The sequence below is a fragment of the Trichosurus vulpecula genome, chromosome 2, assembly GCF_011100635.1.
Source record: "Trichosurus vulpecula isolate mTriVul1 chromosome 2, mTriVul1.pri, whole genome shotgun sequence".
NCBI lineage: Eukaryota > Metazoa > Chordata > Mammalia > Diprotodontia > Phalangeridae > Trichosurus > Trichosurus vulpecula.
In genome coordinates, this window is record NC_050574.1 from 320884681 (window position 1) to 320898213 (window position 13533).

Here is a 13533-nt window from a genome sequence, read left to right on the forward strand (position 1 = left end):
TCTTCATCTTGGGGTTTGGGGGCTAGATTCCCCCCCCCCCCCCAATTTATTTATACTATAATTTTTTTCCTTCAGAAAAACTAGGACAATTTCTTGTTTCATGTAGTTTTCATTCATGATTTCTTGAAATATAGCTCTGGTAAACCAGAATTTGATAAAGCTCATTGGGATTTCAAATGGAGCTATTTGATTCTGCCTTTAAACTCAAATCACTTTGGTTCTCAGTGGTTGGCCAATAATAGGCCTCAGCCCAAGCCTTACTGGGTTTTGATGGCTGAACACTGAATGGGTGTTGCCTCAGACAAACTGAGATCTAGAAAAGACCCTAGCTTAAAAAGGCCAAGGTCTCCCACTGCATCCCTGCTATCTCTAGTCATTCTGACTGACCTCAATCTTGCCACTGAACTCAGATGACTGGAGAAGAGAGTGATGCTGATGACTTTGCATAGCCCTGCTTCACTTAAATCCAATTCACCTGCAAGTCAAGACATCTCCCTCCTGATGTCATTCGTCCCCTTTGAGAATGATGGACAAATAACAGATTCCAGCTACACTACCTTTTCCTAAGGATTTTTCCTTAGTAATTCTGTCACCTGAAAACAAGTTTAAATCATCTTTTCTTACCCTATGTTTAAAGGTCTTACTATAACTACATTTTTCCTGATTCGTAAATTTATCAAGTAGTCTTCCTATGGTGGCTAGGTTTAAGAAACAGTGCTGAAATCTTGTAATCTTTTAAAATTAGGTGTCAAATTTCAGTAGTCAAAGGAACACAATGCATAATTCAGATAGTTGATGTATTTTCCAGCCTCATCTTTGCTCCATTCTACTGTAGTTCTATGAAGGATTACTTTTTCTTCTCATTGAAACAGAATCTATGTCATTTTTTTCTTTTTTCTTTTTCTTTTTTACTTAATATTTTAGTTTTCAACATTGATTTCCACAAGATTTTGATTTACAAATTTTCTCCCCATTTGTACCCTCCCCCACCATTCCAAGATGGCATATATTGTGATTGCCTCATTCCTCAGTCAGTCCTCCCTTCCGTCACTCCACTTTCCCCACCCCATCCCCTTTCTCCTTACTTTCTTGTAGGGGAGGATAGATTTCAATGCCCCATTCCCTATATATCTTGTTTCCCAGCTGTATGCAAAAACAACTTTTTTTTTTTGAGCATCTGCTTTTAAAACTTTGAGTTCCAAATTCTCTCCCTTCTTCCCTCCCCACCCACCCTCCCTAAGATTAGGCAAGCAATTCAACACAGGCCACCTGTGTGTCATTATGTAAAACCCTTTCACAACACGTGAAAGACTAACTATATTTTGCTCCTTCCTAACCTATCCCCCTTTATCCATTTGTCTCCCTTGACCCTGTCCCTTTTCGACAGTGTTTGTTTTTGGTTACCTCCTCCCCCATCTGCCCTCCCTTCTATTGTCCCCCCTTTTCTATCTTATTTTTCCTTCTTTCCTGTGGGGTAAGATACCCAACTGGGTGTGTATTCCCTCCTCAGGTGAGATCTGATGAGAGCAAGATTCCCTCATTCCCCCTCACCTGCCCCTCTTCCCTTTCTACAGAATTGCTTTTTCTTGCCACTTTTATGTGAGATAATTTACCCTATTCTATCTCTCCCTTTCTTCCTCTCTCAATATATTCCTCTCATCCCTTAATTTGATTTGAGTTTTTTAGGTATCATCCCTTCATATTCAACTCACCCTGTGCCCTCTGTCTCTCTCTCTCTCTCTCTCTCTCTATGTGTATATATACACACATGCACACACACATACATATATGCATATATACACACACACACACACACATACATATATATGCATATTCCCTTCAGCTATCCTAACACTGAGGTCTCATGAATCATACACATCATCTTTCCATGTAGGAATGTAAACAAAACAGTTCAACTTTAGTAAGTCTCTTGTGATTTCTTTTTCTTGTTTACCTTTTCATGCTTCTCTTGATTCTTGTATTTGAAAGTCAGATTTTCAATTTAGCTCTGGTCTTTTCACTGAGAAAGCTTGAAAGTCCTCTATTTTATTGAAAATCCATATTTTGCCTTGGAGCATGATACTCAGTTTTGCTGGGTGGGTGATTCTTGGTTTTAATCCTAGCTCCATCGACCTCCAGAATATCATATTCCAAGCCCTTGGATCCCTTAATGCAGAAGCTGCTAGATATTGTGTTATTCTGATTGTGTTTACACAATACTCAAATTGTTTCTTTCTGGCTGCTTGAAGTATTTTCTCCTTGATCTGGGAGCTTTGGAATTTTGAGACAATGTTCCTACGAGTTTTTTTGGGGGGGGGGATCTATTGAGGAGGTGATCTGTGGATTCTTTTAATTTCTATTTTACCCTCTGGCTCTCGCATATCAGGGCAGTTGTCCTTGATAATTTCTTGAAAGATGATATTTAGGCTCTTTTTTTGACCATGGCTTTCAGGTAGTCCAATAATTTTTAAATTATCTCTCCTGGATATGCTCTCCAGGTCAGTGGTTTTTCCAGTGAGATATTTCACATTGTCTTCCATTTTTTCATTCCTTTGGTTCTGTTTTATAATATCTTGATTTCTCATAAAGTCACTAGCTTCCACTTGCTCCAATCTAATTTTTAAGGTGGTATTTTTTTCAGTGGTCTTTTGGACCTCCTTTTCCATTTGGCTAATTCTGCCTTTCAAGGTATTCTTCTCATTGGCTTTTTGGAGTTCTTTTGACATTTGGGTTAGTCTATTTTTTGAGGTGTTATTTTCTCCAGTATTTTTTGGGGGGTTACCTTTATTAAGTCATTGACTTGTTTTTCATAGTTTTCTTGCATCACTCTCATTTCTCTTCCCACTTTTTCCTCTACTTCTCTTACTTGCTTTTCCAAATCCTTTTTGAGAGCCTGAGACCAATTCATATTTTTCTTGAAGGCTTCTGATGTAGGCTTTTTGACTTTGTTGCCTTTTTCTGGCTGTATGTTTTGATCTTCTTTGTCACCAAAGAAGGAATCTTGAGTCTGAGTTCGTTTTCGCTGCCTGGCCGTGTTTCCAGCCAACTTTTTGACCCCTGAGCTTTTTGTGAGGGTATGACTGCTTGTAGTATAGAGAGTACTTTGTCTCAAGCTTTAGGGTCCGAGCACTGCTGTTTTCAGAGTTACTTCTACTCTACCATCACCCCAGGCTCTGTCACAGTAGCGCTCCTCCTCCCCCAAGAACCGCCAACCAGGACCATAATCCAGATCCAAGCGGGGCACAGCAAGAGAACCTGCCTCTGTGCCCACAAAGCACCCCTTGCACTCCCACTCTGATCCACTGCTAGATTCCTCGCACCTCGTTAGCCAGGGACTTGGGAAGCAGCTGATGCTGGAGCTCTGGAAGCAGCCTCAGGAGCTTCCTCCTACTGCCACTGCCACTGCCACTGCTGCACCACCTCCGCTGCCCCCAGGGATGGGGCCAGATCACTCTCACCTCGATCCCACAGTTTCCCTCTAACCTGGTCTTTAGCATTTGTGGGTTGAGAAGTCTGGTAACTGCCAAAGCTCAATGATTCATGGCCCTAAGGCCTCTTCTGGCTGGCTGACTTCCAGTCTGGTCTGTACTGGGGCGGCTCGTGCTGGGCCAGATTGCAAAGGGTTGAGGAGTGAGAGGAGAACTATTTGATGCAGCAATAGGTCCACAGGAATGTACATTGAAAAAAGCCCATCAAATTTGGGAGTTTAGACATTATGATTTAATTTAGACCTGATCAATCTAATTTAGACTCATTGTATCAGTGTCTAGAGTACTGCGTTAGGAATTAGACATGATGACCGCTTTTATCAGACATTTATTACAGGTGAGTTACTGAGCCTTAGTTTGGTCATCTATAAAAGGGGGCCAGTAATACTTATAGTTCCTACCTTATACTGATGTTTTGTGAGGCTCAAATTGCGATAATGTATGCAAAGTATTTTATAAACTCTTCATCACAGTAAAAAAAAGTCATTAATATCATTCCTTTTATTCTGAGTTTTTTTCAGTGTAGTTTAAATAGAAATGGCTCAGAGCCTAATCGCTGTTCTGTTATTATTTTATATTTAACATTTTTGTGGACTACTGCAGTGTTGGATAAAATAGCTACTTTTCATCATTGAATAAAAAGTATTGATATATACATTCATCTGTTGTTCGCTCATTGAAAGAATCTGGCAGAATTCCAATAGTAGACTAGATGATAAGCATGTTACATGCATACTTTGTGTTCCTCTGACATGATTTTTATTTTTCATACCAGGTGTTTGTTTAAAGGGCAGCTAGTTGGTGCAGTGGATAGAGTGCTGGGCCTGCAGTCAGGAGGACTCATCTTCTTGAGATCAAATCTGACCTCCGACACTGAGTAGCTGTGTAACCCTGGGCAAGTCACTTAACCCTGTTTGCCTCGGTTTCCTCATCTGTAAAATGATCTGGAGAAGGAAATGGCAAACCACTGTAGTATCTTTGCAAAGAAAACCCAAAATGGACTCACAGAGAGTCCAACTAAAACAACAACAAAAATTTGTTGAAAACGTTCCATAAAGCTTGGAAATTAATTATTTACTATAGTGTCAACTATTAAAATCTTTATTCTTAATTTTTTATGGATTAATGGTTTATCTGGGTTGTCACTCAATAACTGTCTGAGGTCACATTTGAACTCAGGTCTAATATATGATCTATATGTATGTAAACTATAAATTATATATGCAAGTATATTACTTTAAGGTAATATGTAGTATAAATATTATATGTTTATGGGTCAGCTAGGTGGTTTAGTGAGTAGAGCACCGGCCCTGGAGTCAGGAGACCATAGTTCAAATCCTGCCTCAGACACTTGACACACTTACTAGCTGTGTGATCTTGGGCAAGTCACTTAACCCTAATTGCCCTGCCTTCCCCCCTCCAAAAATAATTATATGCTTATAACTATATTGCTATACATATCACTACAGTAATATAGTTACATAGTGATATAAATTGTTTGTGAAAGATACCAGCTTCTGACATTTTCTAGCAGCTAGGTTGTTTTGCTACAAATTCAGTAGGTGCTAAATATTTGCATACTTCAGTGATAGTGTAACACAGTTTCTAGTGTTTCCTTAGGTAATTTTCATTTTTCCACAATCTGGGCTTCTTAAGGATAAATTACCCTTCTGTAATTTCTAGGGCTGATGACTCTTTCCTAAGTTGCCATCATAAACCTGTTTCTATTAAAAAGCAAAACAAAACAAAAACAAACCTATATGACTCAGTCATTTGTTTGATGCTTTTTTGCTAAAGAAGTATCTTGTAAGTGTTGTAAGTTAATTGAATTTATGTGGGTGGCTCCCATGGAGCACCTTTTGATTCCTCTCTTGATCTTAGTCATCTTATTGGTTCTATCAAGTCTTAAATTACTTAAAGATACCCAGTGGTTTAGACCTGTTGTCAGCCTTTACTTTTCTTTGTGAATGGGGTCTCTTTGTCCCAAAAGTGGTTTTTGTAAATTTCATTGTTTATTGTGTACCCTGAGAACATCTGTCCGTGGTCTTCCTGTGTACGAGTAAATGTTCTTTTTTCTATTGCTGACGTTGGGGGATGGGTTCTTTGTTCTGCTGATACTGTTCAGGCTTTTGTTTGCTCACCTCAATCTGTTCCCTGTCTTGCTGTGCCATAAATATATATTAAGACTGGTATTGCACAGGTGTCAGGTGCTCTAAATGTGTTTTTTCCATTAAGTTTTGACTTTAGGATGCCAGTTGCCCTTTTAACCTTTCTCTTTGATAGCCTTATGCTACATGTTTCACAGACAAGATCAGGGTATTTATAAATTATCACTTTTATTCATTGATTCACTTTGACCTCTGCATTCATTCTCAAAGTCTCCAGTCTCTGTTCTTCCTTGCTACTCCATAAGAAGTTATCCAGTTCAAGTGATATGTTGGTATTGTTGGAGAAAGTTTTCACAAGATGAACTAATTGTTTAGTATGTTTTTCATCGTAGCCATATAAGTTGATGTCATCTATGATTAATCTGTGAATAATTAATATATTTTATACGAGTCCATCTTGACTTGAAAGCCATACTTAAGTTCTGTTGTAGTCATTATAATGGGTTTAAAGTATATCTATATTAAGCTTCAAATATTTTCCTGAAAGAGGGTACATTTTGTATCAATTCTCAATAATTGTTTTGGTTGAGTATTTTAAAGTGAAAACAGTTTTCTATGTGTATCTAACACTTGACCATTCTTCGTATGCTCGAGTCTGTTTGATATAGTTGTATTGTATGACTATAAACCATGACTGCTAATCTGGGTAATATGCTTTATGTTAATTAGTAAAGGCAGCATAAATGGTATAGCCCCTTTTGCTGTTTTGTTCACTAATTATTCAGTTGATAATGAGTTACTTTTTACCTCTCTAATATCTCTTATCACTCCAGACTTTTTGGCACACCTTTTTGTCTCACTTAAAATATTAAGTGTTGTGCAAGCTGTGTAAGCGTTGTATAAAGCAAATAAACACAATTAATTGTTCTATATTTGGACAGGTCTAGTATTCTCATTTTTTGCTAATAAGTGATACCTCCTATCAAGAAATGGGAGATTAGGTTTGCATCAGAAAACTCTGGTAACATTTTTTGCTAGTAATTCATGTACATTCATGAAGCATTTGGAACAATAATGTGGATCTTATCTGTCCCCCATGCCTTCCATTTTGTAGCTAGATTTTCTGTCACTCCCCTTGATGTAACATTTCTGTTATTTGTTACATTAACAGGACATAAGATTTCTGTTTCATGTTTGATCCAACTTGTATTTTTGTTGTGTTAGACTTCTTTCAGTCATATAGGTGACCAGAAGTTTTCCACATCTTCAGGGGTTCTCTTTGTCCTCTAATGTCTTTGCTTCACAATCTGCTAATAATATAGTTTTTAACTGTTGATTGGGAGCGGGGTACTACTTTGACTATTTGTATCCTTTTAACCTTTTAGCTTTTCCTTTCAATTGTTGATGAAGAATATCAAGAATTTCTGATATACTTTTGTATTTTTAGATTCCATTCCTCATGTTTCTTTTTTGTTGCCTTTAGCTGAATGAAATGATGTTTAAATTTTCTATTGCGTGTACAAGCTAGATGGTGATGTAATCTTCCAACATCCTTAATAGTTTTCTCAAGCATTTTAACCTTTGATGCCTCTCTTTAACAGTATTCCTAAATGACTACCATTTCTCCTGTGTTCTTGTGGCCTCTAAAGAATAGTTTTCTTAATTTGTAAAAGGATGCATTGGATTAATGATCTCGAAGACCTCTTCTAGATTTTTACCATATGATTCTACTAAGATTCTGTAGTTGTCCCCTGTAGTTTATTCCAGTTAATAATTCTGTATGGAAATTCTCACACCTGCCCTCGGTGTTCATTCTGGAGTTGTTGTTTTAATGTAATCTGCCTTCTTTGTGTAAGCTCAGAAGTTTAGCATGACTCCTTTTCAACATAAATTATCTAGAAAGGGTACGGAATAAGAGAGTTAATTACATTTTGTCGTGAATTTGTTGCCAGTAATTCATATAGGAGGATTTACGTGTATGTATAAGAGCTTAATGTAATTTTAATTTCCTAATAAGTTTCATTTATTATCAATGACATACTACTTTTAGTAATTATACTTTCGGCTGACTACACCCTATTCATGGGTATTGTTGTTGTTCAGTCATTTCAGGTGTGTCAAATTGTTTGTGACCTCATTTGAAATTTTCTTGGCAAAGCTACTGGAGTGGTTGCCATTTCCTTCTCCAGCTCATTTTACAAATGAGGAACTGAAAAAAAAAAAAAAACAGGATGAAGTGACTTGCCCAGGGTCACACAGCTAGGAAGTATCTGAGGCCAGATTTGAACTCAGGAGAATGAGCCTTCCTGAGTTCAGGCCTGGCACTGTATCCACTGCACCACTTTGCTGTCCCATTCATGGTATAAGTTCTCCCTAGACTGAAGTATTAACTAATTACTTTGGTGGGGGTGAGGGTATGGGGGTGTACTTTTTTAAAGCATAGATACTTTTAATTCTTTTTTTTTTCCAGTTCCAAATTTTCTCACTTTTACATCCCTCCCTAACCCATTGAGAAGGCAAGAAAAACAAAACCCATTACATCTCTGTATAGATAAGCAAAACAAATTTCCACGTTAGCCATGTTCCCCCTTCCCGTTCCACCCCCCCCAAAAAAAAAACAAGAAAAAGAAAGGGAGAAAAATATGTTTCATTCTACGCTCTGAGTCCATCAGTTCTCCATCTGAAGGGGATAGCATATTGCATCATGAGTCTGTTGGAACTGTGATTGGTCATTGTGTTGCTAGGGGGTTACTAAGTCTTCCAGAGTTGATTATCTTTACATTATTGCTGTTGCCAAGTGGAATGTTCTCCTGGCTCTGCTCACTTCACTTTGCATCTGTTCATATAGGTCTTCCCAGGTTTTTCTAAAACCATCTCCTTCATCCCTTCTTTCAGCACAATAGTGTTCTATCGCATTCATATACCATAACTCATTTAGCCGTTCCTCAATTGATGAGCATCCCTTCACTTTCCAGTTCTTTGCCACAACAAAAAGAGCTTTTGCTAATTACATTCAATGTTCAATTTTCAGTTTTGATTTTATGAATTAGCTGGTTTCTCATTCATTCGTGCTATTGGATTGTGAGAGAATTATGTTTATGCATTTAATTTTTGTGTGATTAAAAAATTCTGATATCTACTTTTTTTAAGAATCTGGATTTTTATAGTGAGTAAAACAAAAAAGCCTTGCACAAGTAGACACATTAATATTTTGCTAAGCTAGTATATTTTGGCCCCTTCACGTATGCAAAATGCTTTTTCTCTACTAAAGTTTGATTTCTGGTCTTTTCCTCTACCCAGATCTCTTCTCTTGGGGATGGTTGTGGGAGAGGAAGTCAGTTTGTGTAGCAATAACAGAGAATATCTGAAAATCACATTCCTCAACTAGATAACTTACTGGTTTGTTTTTTTCCCTGATTAAATATTTAGGTTATCAATTTTAGTTGAAACAAATGGTAAATATAACTTATTAACCCAATGCAGATTTGAGCTATCGGTTTATATAATTTATTATAGGACTGTTATAATACTAAATGTCATTTTTTTTCTCACCTTTGTTCCTTGGCTTTGTAAATTAATTTTATTTTCTGGGTTCATAGATTTTTCTTGAAATGAGAAGGAATATTGACCAAATTCTCCAACCTATTTTATTTTCTTGATAGCAGTTTCGTCACTAAATGAGTCTTTTTTGTTAAATTAGGCTCCAAGGTAGGAAAGAGACCACACAAAAACTTTATCCAAATGAGATTTTTGGGATTATTCTTTACAGTTGACCAAGGCCTCAGGAGGGCTGGAGATGGGTAATTCTTCTAGTTTTTGCATCCATACCTCTGTGTGTGTGTGTGTGTGTGTGTGTGTGTGTGTGTGTGTGTGTGTGTGTGTGTGTGTTTGTTGGGGGAGGGTTTCCTCTCGTCTGGGTAGGTGGGATAAGAATATGGAAACCACCAATAAAGATGAAATTGTGGCTTTTTATACAGGAAATGTCCCATCTCCGATGTGTGCCAATGATATTTTACCAGGTTTCCTTCATTCCTAGCAGTTTTAGAGCTGTCATTGATGAGAAAGCAAGTTAACTCCATTCTTGGATCTATGTTTGGGGGTCTTTGCTGGGTAGATGGAGACAGTGCTGTGCTGTGCTGATAAATGTTTAGCCACCAGCTCTAAAAAAAGTGTATATAGGACCCAATTTTGACCTTAATCTGCATTAACATCATCTCCATCACATTATTAAGTCTAGAAATCAACAAAATAATAAACCAAGCCTTGATTTATAGAGCATACTTATTTTCAAGGTGTAAACACTCACACTGAAAATTAGTAGTTGGAACTGGTAAGAGCAGGCTTCGGCATACTCCTGGATAGAGCCAAAACAGGAAATGGGGAGAATCATGTGCTCTCCATGGCTGACCTTTTAATTTACCGGGATTATTCACAGAGATAGAGCTACCTGCCTTTGTGGTTTGGCTGGATTCAGAGCCCAAAGATATTTTTTCTGTACATAGATGAGCATTAGATCTTGATGACCCAACAAACAACAAATGTGCCATTAACTTTGTTCCTAGCCTGAATTTATAATTTAACTCTATTGAGCCAATTTCTAGACTCTCAAATACACTACGGGGCCAGCTAGGTGGTGCAGTGAATGGAGCACCGATGTGAAGTCAGAAGAACCTGAGTTCAAATCTCGCCTCAGACACCTGACACTTACTAGCTGTGTGACCTTGGTCAAGTCACTTAACCCCAATTGCCTTGCCTTCCCCCTTCCAAAAAAAAATTAAGTATACTACAGATAAACTAAACTAAATAGACTAACATTGACTCAGGGATTTTTTTTTTCAATGCTTCATATGTTGGGGTGGGGCGGAGTCTTGCACCTATGAGATGGAAGCAGACAATTATCAGGGGCTAGAATATATTCCAACATATTGTCATTTTGTCTTTGAAGTGGCGTGAGGATGGGGAAGGTTATACATGGCAGAGGACAGAATAAGAAAGAGAAAGGTAGTTCTCATAACCTCTATTTAGGATCTCACCTCTTTTTCTCCAGAGAATATGAATTCTTAGACCCTTAGAGCCTTTATCTGCTGACTTGTAAGATGACCATTGAGTACATAATGAAGTATAGGTTGCTGGTGGAGTTATGTCAGGTGCCTAAATTTACCTTGAATTTAAATCAGCAAACAATTTAAAAAATTGATTTCTGATCACTTAATAAATGTATAGTATTTCTTTGCCTAATTATTGTATTGTTGCTATGGTGACACTAAATAACCAAGAAGTTATTTCTGTCTTTTTAATAGGTTTTTCTTGATGTCTGTTTAAACATCATCATAATTTTCCCAGTGTTCTTTCCTTTATACCTCCCATCTACAGGGCTATTCCATATAATGTAGTATTTTTAAAGACAAAAAAAGAAAAGGAGGTAACAAATCAGCATAACTGATCGGTAATGTCAGGAAAATTCGAAAATGTATGTAGTGGACCACATTTGTTGAACCTCTGTTGGAGAGTGGGGTAGGGATGTCTCCTCAAATTTATTCAATCAAGCCTTGCTTATTCTTTGTCATTATATTTAGTTTTGATTTTTGTGTGAGTGATGGGGCTTCTTTCCATTTTATATTTTTGTAGTTCTTGTGTTTATTGTTTTCTTGACCCTACTTACTTCATCTTGTATCAAGGTAGAAAACTTCTCTATAGTCAACATATTCATTGTTTCTTATAGCACAGTAATATGCCATTTTCATTCATGTAGCACAGTTTATTTCGCTACTTTTTTCCAGTGTATTGCAATCACAAAAAGGTGTTGCTTATGGGGGCTTTCTTCCTATCCATGACTTCCTTGAGGTATAAGCTTATAAATGGAATGTATGAGTCAGAGGGTATGAGTATTTTTATTCGCTTGATGTGTTTAATGTCAAGTTGTTTTCCAAAATGGTTTCACTGATTAATAGCTCCTCCAACAATGCACTAATGTACCTGTCTTCCCACAACCCCTTTGACTATTTAATATTGACTATCTGAATGTTTGATCAAATATCAGGGCTGATAATCAATTTTGCTAAATCTTACTTTTTTGTCCTTAGGGCCCCTTTGTTATGAATGTGCTTCAGTTTTATAATGCCTCCTGCTATGGCAGACGTCCTTGACATTTGGGCCGTGGATTCTCAGATAGCATCAGATGGCTCCATTCCAGTGGATTTCTTATTGCCCACTGGGATCTATATCCAATTGGAAGTACCTCGGGAGGCCACTATTTCTAATATTAAACAGGTATGTTAACAGATGGTATTAAAAAATATTATTCTGACTGTAACAAACACCCCCCAAAAGTATTTCATATTCATAGTAGAACAGAAAGGATTGTACTTGAAACTGCAGATCTGTTATAGCTTGCTTTTCTTTTTAAAATAAATAATATATTCAACCTATAGCTTTCAGAACTGTTCTGCTTATTTGTCTGCTTTCTGGCCTTCTGCATTTAAAAAAAAAATCATCTCAGTTGACCCTCTTATCTTTTACTTAATTTTTTTTCGCTACTTTATTGAAGGAAGAAATACCCCCAAGCCCCACCAAAGTCCTTATAACAATTATGGATAGTCAAGGAAAACAAATTCACATATTAGCTATGTCTCCAAATTCTACAACCAGCTGCTAATTTTAGGACGTTTCTGCTGTATTCACTTATTGTTTAATTCAGTTCAATTCAGTAAGCATTTAAACATTTATTAAGTGCCTCTATGTTGGGTACAGTGCTAAGTTATGGGGATACAAATAAGAAAAAGAGATAGTTCTTGTCTTCAAGGAGCTTACAGTCTAAAGGGGGGAACCGTGCCGAAAAGGAAACTGAAAAGCAGGGGAGAAGGGAAAACCAGAGTATATTGTTCGATGGAGTGAACTGGAAGGTTGTGAGCCCATTACAAAGGAAGGCTTTGGGAAGACTTAGGGTGCTTTTAGCCCTCCACTCAGAGGGGAGACAAGGCTGAGGCTGAGTTGAGAAAGTGTTGAGTATCAGAACCTAATTCATTCTTTGTGGTGTTGAGATTTCATGTGCTGTGGGATGAGAGATAAAGAGATGACCTTAAGGCCAGGACAACCTGACATGTACTGACTCTGTGACCCTAAAGAAGTAATTAAGTAAGTGCTCTGGTCAGTCCTTTAAGCTTATAAATTGCAGAGAAGGTCCTGACCTCCATTGGTATAAGGAGCTTCCTCATTTGGGAGTTCTTTATGCCAAGGAAATCGCAGGTGTAGTCATTATTTTCTGTCTAATATATTAAAACTGATTAGAAAAGAGAATAAAGGTAAGTCAAAGTAAAAATGAATAAAAGTAGAATATCTGAAAATGAAGACAATAGTGTATTAACATGAGAGAAAAAGGAGAAAACTTTCACATGCTTCTTTTTAGGCACTTATATAGATATATGTCAGACTGATACACATTTCAATCAAATTGATATTGCGCTCCTAATATACAATATGCTCTTTGCTCAGTTATATAATTGACACTTTTAGGAAATAAGAGGTTCATAAGGTTTAGAACTAGAGGTCACATTTAGGATCATCTGGAACAACTCCCTCGTTTTTCAGATGAGGAGACAAGATCATGCAGGTTGAAAGATTTACCTATGTTAGTGAAGTGGTGATTAATGAAGCTAGGATTTTAATGGGTTTTCAGGCTCCAGGACCAATGTTCTATTTACTATATAACACTGTTTTACATTATCCCAACCCCTGAGAAATTTAGTGACAAAGCTAATACAAATGAAACAACTAGAAAATAATATAACATAACTTTGACCATGCTGAAATTGAATAGTAAAGATAAAAAATAATAAATTTTTATTCTTATTAGAACAATGGCCATCTCACACATGGAGGCATAACCATTACTGAATGGTCCCAGTTATAAATTGTTTCAAGTGATCAATCACAAACCT

The 13533-nt window shown here is 37.1% G+C and overlaps 1 protein-coding gene across 3 annotated transcripts in view; it reads left to right on the forward strand.

Moving 5' to 3' along the window:
* PIK3CB (phosphatidylinositol-4,5-bisphosphate 3-kinase catalytic subunit beta) overlaps positions 1-13533 on the forward strand; it is a 117694-nt gene that overhangs the window by 23411 nt on the left and 80750 nt on the right. For 2 of the 3 annotated variants that reach the window (XM_036745631.1, XM_036745633.1), the window contains one exon: positions 11680-11866. In XM_036745631.1, the coding sequence (XP_036601526.1) occupies positions 11696-11866 (171 nt within the window). In that variant the 5' untranslated portion in view covers positions 11680-11695. Of the gene's footprint in view, positions 1-11679; positions 11867-13533 lie in introns of those variants that run through there. The other variant, XM_036745632.1, reaches the window with a different exon arrangement.